The sequence below is a fragment of the Triturus cristatus genome, chromosome 1_1, assembly GCF_964204655.1.
Source record: "Triturus cristatus chromosome 1_1, aTriCri1.1, whole genome shotgun sequence".
Classification (NCBI taxonomy): Eukaryota; Metazoa; Chordata; class Amphibia; order Caudata; family Salamandridae; genus Triturus; species Triturus cristatus.
The window spans coordinates 53,718,472-53,732,481 of record NC_140579.1 but is presented as its reverse complement, the minus strand read 5'-3'; the positions used below and the strand labels follow the sequence as shown (position 1 = coordinate 53,732,481).

General features: G+C 43.3%; 2 protein-coding genes across 5 annotated transcripts in view; both read right to left on the bottom strand.

The window, feature by feature from the left end:
- The window catches only part of LOC146869362 (keratin, type I cytoskeletal 14-like), a 186,612-nt gene that overhangs the window by 143,462 nt on the left and 29,140 nt on the right, over positions 1 to 14,010 (bottom strand). The window lies entirely within an intron of this gene.
- The window catches only part of LOC146869363 (uncharacterized), a 31,629-nt gene continuing 24,345 nt past the window's right edge, over positions 6,727 to 14,010 (bottom strand). Inside the window, exons 3-5 of the mRNA XM_085652355.1 lie at positions 11,879 to 11,938; positions 11,414 to 11,622; positions 6,727 to 11,324 (exon numbers count right to left, since the gene is read on the bottom strand). Of these exons, the coding sequence (XP_085508481.1) occupies positions 10,867 to 11,324; positions 11,414 to 11,622; positions 11,879 to 11,938 (727 nt within the window). The 3' untranslated portion in view covers positions 6,727 to 10,866. The remainder of the gene's footprint in view (positions 11,325 to 11,413; positions 11,623 to 11,878; positions 11,939 to 14,010) is intronic.

Sequence of the window (14,010 nt, the reverse complement as noted above, 5' to 3'; positions counted from 1 at the left end):
CTGCTCGACCAAGCTACCACTTTAGAGAGTAAAGTTATATCTAACTTTAGCCTCTGCCAAACCTCTGGGGACTGTGGACTCTGTACACCCTGTACCTATTTGGGAACAGTATATACAGAGCCACTTTCTCACAACACCTTCCTACACATAAACAAGTTGCTAAACTTAGCGCCATCGCAGGGGGAAACACAAGGCTGCGCCACATTCTTTCAAATATGGTGCAGCCTTGAGTTTCAGAAGTGGCGGAGCGCGGCGTTAAGCCAAAGAGGCCACTTCCTTGTACATATCTCCCTTTGTTTTTCTCTTGCTAAAAACATCTCAAAGCAGATACCAGGTACTAACCAAATATATATCTTCTCATTCCTTTGTTTTATCTCCAAACGTCTTCCCGCAGCACAGAAGCTGCCTGTTGGCTGTTTCAGAAGATCTTCCATCTATCTGGGATCAGGGTACCAGAGCTGTTTTTATTCTAGAACACTTGAGTGCAGCCTTTGATAGTGATTCAGATCATTGGCTGAGTCAATGCCTGCGCATACTGGGCTTTAGAGACATTGTGCTTCCTCGGTGCAAATCATTTCTAGATGATCCTGAGCCGGCAGTATCTTTGTTCCTCAGTCAGCTTTCAAGCCTTCCACATGTAGGGTTCTGCAAGCCTTTTCCTTGAGCCCCGCACTATCCATCCTCTGCCTCCCACCTTTGATCTCCTTATTCAGATGCTTTGGATCTTCAATGAAGTAGTGTAACGATGGCCATCCAATCAATGTCTCGGCTACTGTACAATGCGTCAGATGTTGCTAAGTTCGGTTTCTGCCTGGTGGCCTCCTGAGCTGGGGGTCCGTTACTGTTCCAGCTTTGATGGTCTGAAATCTGAGGTACCCTTTATCACCTCCCTGTCGCTCTCAAGCCATGGTACCAAGTTAGCAGCTTCCTGTCTTTCCACCTCTGTATCAAACTCAATTGACTGCTGCCTTTTGATCATCGCAAAACGGTGATTAAGTCAATCATGAAGGCAAGAATTGGATAACTCTCTGTATCTGTGTCTGCCCAGCTATACCATCGAGCATCTCCTGATTCTAGAGCATGTTGATGCCTGCTTGGCATTGGGGCTTCGTCTGCATGTTTCCATTTCCAGTCATCTGCCTCTATTACACCGGCTTCCAGTTCAGAAAAATCTACTCCTTTCTCTTCCATTTTTATCCTCGTTTGCATTAAGTGGTGAATTATACCTTGGAGAGCAGAAAATGGATGGATACATCTTTCCTATATCAGTGTTCACCAATGTTGAGGGAAAGCTCACAGTCTTGGAGCATCTTTCTCAAGCTGTGCCAAATCTCAGTACAGTTGTCCCCGCTGCGACCCACGACTACCCTGCCCTCTCATAGATTCATCACAAGTGGCGGTTGATATACTGAAATATATCTGTCTTGTGCCCACAGTTCATAGCCATAGCACATTTTTGTACATATTTCTAGGACTAACTTTCTATACTTTGCACCATTCAAACTACTTTGCCCACATTTCTTACCAAGTGCAAAGTACTCTTGCTGTGGGCCTACACCCATTTCCTCGGGTATCTTATCATGTGTCAAGTGGGTATCCAGTCTGCAAAATTGAGAAGACTGATAAGAAGGTCAGCAGTCTTACTCCATTCTTTTTTATTACATGACCCTGTAGGGAACTCCATCCAACAAAGACTGTACCTCAAAGGAGGTCAGTGTATTTTTAGTTCAGTATAACTGCTTTTCAACAGGTCATTCTTTCGATTAGTCCCAAGGAGTTTTTCTCATGTTTGTGACTATTGACCGTTCGTATGAATTGTCGCTCGTCAACAGTTTGTCAAGTTTGCGATGGAAGATCAGAATGTTTGGTTCCTCAAACTCACTGCCTACATAAACAAAATGAACACACTTCCATCCGCAAAATCTAAAAACAAATGAGCACAGCTGCCCATGCCCTGGTTACAGCTACATGAGCCTTTAGAAATTCCATCCTGGGAGGAGCTCTCCAAAGATCATTTGCGGCACTCAATGTGGCACTGAATTCACCAGACAGGCCTTTCACCACTCCTATCAAATGTGACCACATCACTGGGCTACCTCTATCGACTCCCCATCATGGCAAGAATCCAGAGGAACTGTGTACTATCATTCCTTGTTTTTATGAGAAGCGCACTAATCTCTTTTTAGACCCAGTGCACCAGAAAAGAATATGAAATGTATAAAAGAAATGCAGCTTTACTTGTCTTGGATGACTTCCTGTGTCAGGTGGGTTTATTTTGCTGTTCATCGCTTGATACTTTTGTGGTGTGGTCTGTATGTCCGTCCTACTATCTTCTAATACATTTTTGTAAGTCACACATCGTTCCTTTGTGAGCAGCACCTGTTATAGCAGGGATTGTCTGCACATGTTGTGTTCTAGTGTTTCTGAATCATTGATAGGTTAGTAGACTTTGGTAGCAGTCCACCTGGCTTCTCCAGGAGAGCAGGAGTCCATCCCAGGGATTGTAGACTTCGGTAGCAGTCCACCTGGCTTCTCCAGGAGAGCAGGAGTCCATCCCAGGGATTGTAGACTTCGGTAGCAGTCCACCTGGCTTCTCCAGGAGAGCAGGAGTCCTTCCCAGGGATTGTAGACTTCGGTAGCAGTTCACCTGGCTTCTCCAGGAGAGCAGGAGTCCTTCCCAGGGATTGTAGACTTCGGTAGCAGTCCACCTGGCTTCTCCAGGAGAGCAGGAGTCCATCCCAGGGATTGTAGACTTCGGTAGCAGTTCACCTGGCTTCTCCAGGAGAGCAGGAGTCCATCCCAGGGATTGTAGACTTCGGTAGCAGTCCACCTGGCTTCTCCAGGAGAGCAGGAGTCCATCCCAGGGATTGTAGACTTCGGTAGCAGTCCACCTGGCTTCTCCAGGAGAGCAGGAGTCCATCCCAGGGATTGTAGACTTCGGTAGCAGTCCACCTGGCTTCTCCAGGAGAGCAGGAGTCCATCCCAGGGATTGTAGACTTCGGTAGCAGTCCACCTGGCTTCTCCAAGAGAGCAGGAGTCCAGCCCAGGGATTGTAGACTTCGGTAGCAGTCCACCTGGCTTCTCCAGGAGAGCAGGAGTCCATCCCAGGGATTGTAGACTTCGGTAGCAGTTCACCTGGCTTCTCCAGGAGAGCAGGAGTCCATCCCAGGGATTGTAGACTTCGGTAGCAGTCCACCTGGCTTCTCCAGGAGAGCAGGAGTCCAGCCCAGGGATTGTAGACTTCGGTAGCAGTCCACCTGGCTTCTCCAGGAGAGCAGGAGTCCATCCCAGGGATTGTAGACTTCGGTAGCAGTCCACCTGGCTTCTCCAGGAGAGCAGGAGTCCATCCCAGGGATTGTAGACTTCGGTAGCAGTCCACCTGGCTTCTCCAGGAGAGCAGGAGTCCATCCCAGGGATTGTAGACTTCGGTAGCAGTCCACCTGGCTTCTCTAGGAGAGCAGGAGTCCATCCCAGGGATTGTAGACTTCGGTAGCAGTTCACCTGGCTTCTCCAGGAGAGCAGGAGTCCATCCCAGGGATTGTTTGCAGGTCCAGAGCTGGATGCAGGATTGAAAGCATTTGGTCTACCAACCTCCCTGAGTGGAACACCATTTTCATGCAGTATAAGCTTCTAATCCTAACATCCTTGAACATCGGGGCATTCCTGGTTTCTTCTAGATCACATGTCCATAGAGTTCATCCTCTCATGTCAGACTCCTGTGGGTCCCATCACAGACACATCACAAGGGACGCAGAGCAGCCTTGTACTCAGTATTAATCTAAGGCGGTGTTCACCCTTAGGATCCAGAAGGCTTTCATACTGCTGGTAACTTTAGGCTGTATATGATGCTTTTCTGAAGTTCTTCCGTCCGGTGCAGGGCTGCTCTGTTCAGGTCTGAACTTAATGTGTCAATGAACCTGTAAATATATCCCAGGAGATTACTTTCTGGGCAGCGAGTCACCTGCAGCTGTTATCCAAAATATATCTAATCGACATCTCAAAGATTTGTGCTCATCAAACAAGTTGGTTTTCCCATCCTCCTGACTGGTTGATTGTAGTCATCTCTGGCAGGACCTTGGACTATTTAAATGTATTTAATTTTTGCAAGATTTGTTTTTCTGAAGTTGACCATGATGTCTTACTTACCGTCTCAGGTAGTCTTTGCATTTTTCCGAAGACTTTGCAGCAGATCACTAGTGCAGGCTACTTGGATCCATCTTTGGTGCCTCGTTTCCGATGCTGTTGATGCATCAACACATTGGGAGTCATGAGGAGAAGTGAAGTTGTATCTCTCTCTTTAAGGAAGTTATTATTACTGATAGCTCTAATATCAGCAGGGAGGCAGGGACAGCTGCCTATTTGCTTTGGCACTAATCCTTACATTGTTCCAAGTCAAGGTTGCTTGTCTAATGTGATCACCTTCTGTTCCAAAGATTCAATCAGAATATTCTATAAAGCTAAACATGAGAATTCAGATCTTACCAAGGCAAGTCCCCATTCTTTCCCTGAACAGCTGAGGGGCTTCCAGATGTGACAAATGGTTGAATTCCAGGATGGTGAATCTGTTCTGTTTGGGTTGACTCGCTGGGGGTGGAAGGCATCGACTACGCCCTGAGGTGCTGTATTAATGTACACTTCTGATGAGGAATCAGAATCAAGATTCTGCTCTGAACCTGGATTGTTGATTGAAAAGGAAGGCAGCTTCAAAGGCTTTGCTATTGGGAGCTCACGTGCAATGCTGCTAACATAGTAGCCCCCAAACTGCACATGCTGCACATTGGAGGGTCACATTCGGATTGATGGTTGGTGTCTTACTTAGAAATGGAAGGAACTTTGATGTTAATTAAACTTGGGGATCGTAGAATACCTGGTTATGGCTTCTTCTTTAATAGGATGTGTTTGGGAAACAGGCGGCGGTTTGCCTTTTCCTCAATGTTTAAACCTGTGATGAGGAAAAGGGAGGAGGTGGTAACATGCTGTGTATTTACCGGTAATCATAATTCCAGATTTTCCTCACCTCCCTTCTTGCCTTTCATCCATTCTGTTGTACAGCTGGGATCATTGCACCGTTAAACATTAAAATCCAGAGGGGGGTTTATAATGACCAACAAACATGAAAAAAATCTCCACGGAAATTAATTCCATTCAATTGTACTTTATACATATTCATTGTGATATGCTAAAACCCTCACTGGCAGCTGTGCTCTAGTGTCATCCTATTGGAATATTCAAATGATGCTGTTTGAGAGAAGGGTCTGCCCTATTTGCTTAGAATGTAGAGTAAATGAAGGAAGGTTATTCACAGGTTTGGGCTAGAGGACAAAAGTTGGTGCCTACCTCCCAGGTCTAGACTCAACGTGTTTGGACTATGATGAGGAAGAAGCTTACTGATCAGGTGTCAGCACTTTACTTCCACCGCAGGGATTATTTGCTGAGAAACCTCCCACTTTATAGGAAACAGAACAGTAGAGGAAATACTTCAAGTATTCTTCAAGACCACATCTGCCCGAAAATAATGCACCATAATATTATGAAATTATTTTTCTAAATTTCACTGTCATGACTGCCATCACAGCCCGATTTGGCGACAGCACTTTCATGGCCTCCTCCAAATGATGTGAATGCCAGTAAAGTTTGTCACTATAAGAGAAATCTGTCTTTGTGTTTTGTGTGGTTTGCTGATGGTGGTAGAAATAGGACTGGAGTCAATTGCTGCAGGTACGAAACATCCCTGTTGAACACCAAGAGGCACAAAGTGGATGGGTTAAGCTCTCCCCAAAGGAATGCTGGAAGCCCTGATCTGTGACTTGCTTATTTACCAATTGGCTGATCCCTTGCTAATGCAGCAATACTACATTTATATAGGATACTGATAATCATTGACCTGTCCAGATACACTAAGCAAAGTGCTGATCAATAACCAAACCCTGAGGCTTTATCTGCCTGAGGTCCAGTCCACTCCCTCCATCCCAGACTGGCCTTAGCTAGGGAGGCAGGGATACCTCACTATGGGGCATATTTACAACGTGGCGATAAAAAATTATCGCCGCTTTTGCTGATCTAACATGACAAGAGAAATGTCGCTAAGCGACATTTCTCCTCTCATCAAGCCCCACGCTATGAAGCATAGCGTCAGGAAAAGTAGCGATAACCCCTGTTATCGCTACTTTCCTTACACCTGCTTCAGGACTGACTTAGCCATGATATCCTATGGAAGGTGGATATCATGGCTAAGTTTGTGAGGCCCTATCAGCAAGCTACTCAGTACCGGTCCATTTAAAGCACTGGACCCTAATGCTGATTTTTTTCTCATAGGTGAACACATATCATGCGGGGGCGCCTTGACACAGGTCTGTCTCACGGTATGCTGTCTTGTTGGACCAGGAGGGGCACCCAGCTATCCTTATAGTGGTAGAAGGCTACAGCCTTTGTAGGTTTTAAGCAGCACGAGGGCGGTGGTGGCAGCATACTGTGTAGTGATCAGTAGTAGTGAACAGGTCCTTTTTACCCTGTCACTGGAGTGAGGCGTGACCTTTTCTCAAGCCGAAAAAAAAGAGGTGCTTAAACTATGTATTTTCACGCCCTCTTTCATATGCACCCCCCTTTTTTCAGAAAAAAATATTAGGGTACCATATTTTCTAGCGAGCATCACCAGTGATGCATACTCCCCAAAGGTGTTTTTTCCCCTGGGCCCCTCCCCCAAACAAAAACACATTGACACGAAGCCTAAGTGTATTCTGAGTCAATATACCTTTATTTGGTGAAAAAATATTGTACGATCACTTTTTTACACTAAAACTCACTATTTCTCACTTTTTTTAGGGGAAAAAAAAGTTTGCAGATTTTTTTTTAAATTGCCCGATTTTAAAAAAAAATGCTCTTGTTGGAAGCCTTTGGACATAAGGCCACATAAATAAAAGGAGTTTTTCAAATATCTGTTTCCCTCACTTTTTTATTGCTGTTTGAATATTCAGACTTGACCCTTTTGCATCAATGGTGATGCATGCTCTTATTATTGAGCTTGGGAAAAATTAAAAAAAATCGACTTTGGGGAATGTTTACTAGGGCAAGTAATACATCAATTTAAGACTCATATTAAACTGAACCTAAAGCTGGGAAAAAAAAAATAGCATTTACACTCACTGTTTTATGAGCAACTTTCGCAATTGTTTTTTAGCTATATAAAAAACCAAGGTAAAGCCGTAAATTTTAGGAATGAGATTTTTTCAAAGTAACACATAGGTTTGACTTGCCTTCACATTAGGCTTCATAAACAAAAGAAAAAACAACTCTATGTGTTATTTTCACTTTTTTGTAACACATTTTCGTTTTAGGCATAAGCAAAAGCAGCATTGGTGATGCATGTGTATTTCAATAGGGATTTTTAACGTCTACCAAAATACGGTTTACCAATACATTTTCATTATTTTCTCTTTAGTATCACATTATGCACATGTTAAGAAACATTTCCATGCATTATTAGCTAAATAGCATAAAAGCACACTGAATTATGAACAATATTCTTTGGGAATTGGGTGACCAGATGGCCGGAAATCGAAACTCGCCTCGTATGGATTCAACTTCCATTTTATGTACTTTCTGTGTGGGCCACATGCATAAGATTTGGTACCATAATGCGTACATATCTCAGCTACAATCTACAATTGAAATTAAGTCTTTACCTTATACGCTTCAAGAATTATAGGGCACATTCTGCTGTTTTGGGTTTTGAGTTTGTCCGGGCATTTATTATTCAAGACCTTGTGAGCAATGCATAGGGATTTAAACTTTACCCTAACATTGATTGGTAGCCACTGGATCTGTGTAAGGGACTCTCTTACCGGGGTGTGCCTAGGAAGATTAGGCAGGAACCTCGGGGCTGCGTTCTGCACCATCAGCAGCATTTTAATCACATACTTAGGAGATCCTAGGTAAAGAGAATTCCCATAGTCCAGTCGAGAGACTACGAGGGCCTGTAGGACTGTTTTCCTTAGCTGCTCTGGGATAAGATCCAGTATCTTTCTGAGCATTCTTAAAAGCCCGAAACAAGTGCCAGCCAGTTTAATAGCCTCTTGATTCATTGCAAGGGAACTATCCAAACAGATCACTAGGTATTTGACGACCGGTCTGGGAGTAGGTGGATTTCTCAAGCATGAAGGCCAGTTATTCAGTGGCCTGGGATGGGCATATTCCCCAGAATCATGTGTTCGGTCTTTCCTCCGTTGAATTTAAGGTCATTGTTTGACATCCAGTGGTATAATTTGGTCAAACATGGACCCAATTGAAGATTGTCTTGGTTGGGAGTGCTTGGCATAGAGCCGATCAGCTGCGTGTCGTCGGCATATGACACATGAAATGCCGAACTCCTGCGTTATAGAGGCTAGTTGTCTTACATAAATATTAAATCAGGTGGGGCTAAGGGAAGAGCCCTGTGGCACTCCGAATTTTATGGGCTGGGGGTCTGAGAGGCAGTCCTTTTCCATAACTTGGAAGGATCGGTCGTCCAGGTAAGAGCCGAGCCAATTCAAAGCTTTGTCCCTGATACCGATCTCCCTCAATCTATCTTTCAGTATGGCATGATTGACGATATCAAAGGCTGTACTGAGATCCAGAAGGACGATGGCTGCAGCTTCTCTGTTATCTAATAAGGCTTTTAATTCCACAATGACTGCGAGAAGAGCTGTCTCCGTGCCATGGAAATCCATCTGTGTTGGATGGAGCAATTTATTCTCTTCAAGGAAGTTAACTAAAATATGGTTTACATGCTTTTCCAACATTTTGCTAAGAAGGGAAGAAGCGAGATATGTCGCAAATTGCTGAAAGTTTCAGGATCCAGATGGGGCTTTTTGAGGATAGGTCTTATCGCAGCATGCTTCCAAGATTGTGGTACCCAGCCAGACTCGAGAGATTTATTAAGGATCCTCCTTAGGATAGGGAGTATTGTCTCAGTCACATTGAGCAGGGCGTGCAGGGGTGCTGAGTCGAGCTGGGAGCCTGATTTCGTAGACTTCATTAGTTTGAGGATAGCCTCATCCTCTAGTGGAGGGAATTGTGAGAGACTTTGGGCTGATGCCGGTTCACAGGCTATGTATACCTCCTCTTGCATTGGCTGAGGGGGCTTCTGGAAGAGACTATAGATATCTAACACTTTCTTGTGAAAGAAGGAGGCTATTTCATTGCGTCGATCTTTGGTGGGCTTTATGGATCCATTAGCATCCCGGGGTGATGTCAGGGTTTTAACTATTCTAAAGAGTTCCTTAGGGGAATTCATAAATTGAGTGATTTTTTTCCTTAAGGAAATCTACTTGCACTGTTTTTAGCTCTTTGTGGTAGGATCGGATGGCGGTTTTATATTTATCTTTTAGTACTAGATCGTACTCCTTTCTCCAGTCCCTTTCTAGTCTCTTGCATTGCTTCTTTAGTGTAAGCAGGAGATTATTGTACCATGGTGTGTTGCTAGGCTGGGTGTTTTGGTTAGACCTCTTTTATTAGAGAAGCACAAGACTCCAGCGACTGGCCAATCCAGTTTTCCCATTGCTGGTAGTCCTCCTCTATACTGCCCTCCACCAGTGGCATTGATTTCCTCAAGATGATTTGAATGAGCTGAGGGACTGTTGGTGGATCTAGTGGCTGGGATCTGGATGGCATCAGAATTGGTAAAATAAAGTGTACATACCTTAGCTACAATCTGCAATTCAAATTAATTCTTTACCTTATACGCTGCGAGAATTATAGGACACATTCTACAATATATTGTATCCTATCCATTTCAATGGAGTAACCAGAGGGCCTCCAGGGGTGAATTTTTGAAGTTTTGGGGTTTTAAGGGGGCAAAGTCACTTCTTCCACCCAGCCCAAGGTGCTCAAAATCGGGTACGATATCAGATTTTTCCCTTGGCTGGAAGCTGAACAAAAAACTTCAGATAATACCAAAGGTAGATAGATCACATGAAAGGATCAGACCTGACCTTTCTAAGAAGTGTATTTATATCTTGTGCACTCAAACAGTGTCTCTGATATCCAGCCTGAGCTATTTGACAAATTAGCCAAACTCGCTAGAAGTGCTCACTTTTAGCGAGTTTTGCTAATTTTCAGTACCAACCCTAATGACTGTTTGCAGGGTGGGTGCTAGGACGGCCAGGTGCTGTCTGACGCACATGCCCACCATGACGTCAGACGGCTCCCAGCCGTCCGTCGCACGCAACGGCTTCAAGTACAGAGAATAGAATATCCACAATATTTTTGATGTAGTCAACCATCCTTAAAACGCTAAAAACTGTGGGGCTCATTACGATGATGGGTGGACTTGGTCCGCCTGCCACTATAGTGGTGATTGGGGCCGGCTGCCAGACATGTGGCGGTCCCACCACTGCAATTAGTATGCACCCTCCATACTGGCAGGCGCATCGTTGGCCTTTAACATTGTGGGTGGTGCTGCTGGCTGCAGCACCTTCCGCAATGTGAAAGGTGCTTGCACCCTATTTCCCTGCACCACTTGGCAGTCACCATGCGTTGCCTGCCACTTGGTGCATGGGCCACTTGGTGCATGGAAATGCAGGGGGGTGCCATGGGTATCCCCCAGTGTAGCAACACCCCCCCAGGTTGGCCCACAACGATCCCCCAAACCCAATCCCTGCCGGCCCAGCGGTAGCGATCCTCCCACCATTGTAATGAGCCCCTAAGTCTTCTGTGAATTGTCCTTAATCAATGCAGGGTGGCACCTGGCCTCTGTGGGCTTTCGTTGATAGAACATAGTCATAAGTAAGATCACAACTGATCTGAATAGTTTGCAACGCAACAAATAAAATAACGTATCTCAGCTTTTCATCTCTTTCAAAAGTCTCAAGAACTGGTTTGACGTTAAATTTATTTTTTGATGTCCGCACTAGCTTTCCAGGAGTTTCCAGTAAGGGGTGACATGAGCATGGACTGTTTGTGGCATCCATGCAATACCGTTCCTTCCGATAATTGGTAAAAAAAAATAAGCAGTTCATTTTTTTTTTTAGGCAGCTCATTTATCTTCTGTATTCCTTCTGTTGCAGATATTAGCTCCCCATGAAAATCGCGGACCACCTCTCCTTTTTGAAATATGCGTGATGCAACGGCCTTCCTTCTTCCTTCTTCATCAACAACAGAAACTCCACTCCACCGTTGGTGACTCAGACATGAGTTAATTTGTTTATCACCCATTGGTGATGTGCTTTCTGTCACTGGTTTCCAATTCTGGATTAGCTCTGCAACTTCTGGTACATTCTTTCTCCATTGCATTTTATTATAAAACTTTAGTACACATTTTTCTCTTGGTTGCCTTCGCGGGAACTGTTCTGGGATTGAAAGAAACAAAATAAATTGATATCAGTTTCTAAAATTTTAACTTTTCAATATATTTCAGCATATCTAAATGTTTACTTACTCATGGTTTCCTCCTTTCTTAGAAGTTGCTGTTTCAGTCTCCACTTATCATATGCAAGCCGCTCGTGATCACCAACCAGTGCAATTCGGTCTTTTTTACCTGGTGGATTCCCATTCAGTGTCACACGAAATTCTTTTTCAAAATGTATGAATACATTGTGATTTTTTTCGCCAGGTACTTTGGATGTAGAAGGCCCATTGTGCTGTGCCCTTTAAGTACATAAAAAAGACAAAGTTAAGCATTAGTAAATGGTTCTGTGTTATAGAAAGTGAATATTTTTAATTTTGCATATATGCAAAGTGCATAAAATCTATAACTGTCAATAGCCTAATACTGAAACAGTAGCTTACAAAATGTATCTGTAAATTAGACCATGCAAAACACATACGATCTACAAGGTGGTAATAATTTATGACAGAGATGATTGTATACGAAAAACAAAGCAGCACATTCTACGTAGCACACCTTTGCCGTCTCTTATCAAGTGGTTGTCTGCAATGTATAGTATTATCTTGTTTCAAGCATCTGCAAACAAATACAGATAGTAAGAATGGTTAGCAAATGTTCAAAATAAATGTCTAAATACAATAAATAGTTGCATTAAAAGCATAAGGATTATGAGTAAAGTAACTGTTTTCTAAAAATCAGTGAGATGGAAAACAATGACCTATTCTATTACCACTTCCGTAAGATTCCAGGTTTTTCCCCATGGCTGGAAGTGAAAAAAGGTCCACAAACCCCTTCAAAATATTAGATCTGAGCTTTCTAACAAGTATATTTAGGTCCTGGGTACTCACAAAGTGACACTGATATCCATTCTGAGCTATTTGGAAAATTAGCACATTTTGTCCAAAAAAACATTTTTTGTCAATTTTTGCTAATTTTCAGTATCAACCATCATGACTGTTTGTGGGTCCCTGTAGCCACCAGGACCCCATAATATATCTCAGGTGATATAGCAAGAGTGGCTAGGGCTCATTTCCAGCCTCAAGGTACATGTCTGACTCCTATTTGTGACATTTCAAGGTGTTTGGTGTCAAACTCAATTTTTCCATTATAGGCCATAGAGCTCAGAGTAACATCACATTTCTAGTCTGGACCCAAGGACCCCATAGTATAACTCAGATGACATACCAGGAGTGTCTAAGACCCATTTCTGGCATCCAGGGATGACTTTTTGAAGTTTTTGGGTTTAAGGGGGCAAAGTCACTTCTTTCACCCAGCCCAAGGTGCTCAAAATCGGGTACGATATCAGGTTTTTCCCTTGGCTGGAAGCTAAAAAAAAACTTCAGATAATACCCAAAGGTAGATAGATCAATTGAAAGCATCAGATCTGACCTTTCCAACAAGTGTATTTATGTCTTGTGCACTCAAACGGTGTCTCTGATATCCAGTCTGAGCTATTTGATAAATTAGCAAAACTCGATAGGAGTGCTCACTATTAGCGAGTTTAGCTAATTTTCAGTATCAACCCTCATGACTGTTTGTGGGTCCCTGTGGCCACCAGGACCCCATAATATGTCTCAGGTGATATAGCAAGAGTGGCTAGGGCTAATTTCCAGCCTCAAGATACATGTCTGACTCCTATTTCTGACATTTCGAGTTGTTTTGTGTCAAACCATTATAGGCCATAGAGCTCAGAGTCACATCACATTTCTAGTTCTAGACCCAAGGACCCCATAGTATACCTCAGATGACATACCAGGAGTGTCTAAGACCCATTTCTGGCCTCCAGGGATGACTTTTTGAAGTTTTGGGGGTAAAGGGGGCAAAGTCACTTCCACCCAGTACGATATCAGGTTTTTCCCTTGGCTGGAAGCTGAAGAAAAACTTCAGATAATACCAAAGGTACATATATCACATGAAAACATCAGATCTGAGCTTTCTAACAAGTTTATTTAGGTCCTGGGTACTCACAAAGTGACCGTGATATCCATTCTGAGCTATTTGGAAAATTAGCAAATCTTGACAATTTTTGCTAATTTTTGGAATCAACTCTCGTGACAGTTTGTGGGTCCTTGTGGACATCAGGAACCCACATAATACCTCAGGTGATATACCAGCAATGTCTGAGACCCAATTCTAGCATCCAGCCACCTGTTTTAGTGATATTCGTCATATTTTTAGGTGTTCAGGGAACAGAGTCACTTCTTCTACAGAAGGCTATGGTGCTGCTCCATGTGCTCCAAGAGGTCAAAAAAATATTTAATACAAAATCATTTCAAAAGTATATAGGTACAATTGCAGTGTCTGGAATGCTATACAGGTGCACTTACAGTGTCCTGTGTACCTCCAAAATGAATTTCTAACACTTTTGAAGTGTACCTGTGTGGTAAATAAAATATTACGCTCTCAGAATTTTAAATTATAAATAAGATCATGCATAAAGCAAGAGGCTGAGTCTGTGGTATCAGGTTCATAAATGGCTTTATTCCAATAACTCGAGTCAAAGGGAGAATATTACCATCACCAAAAAGGATCTGGAAAGGGACTCAAAAGTATTCTCAATATTCTCAAAACATTATTCACAGAGTACAGTATATATACATCGGAAACGAAAAGAGCAAAAGAGAGTGAGATAAGAGCATGTGGGCGTG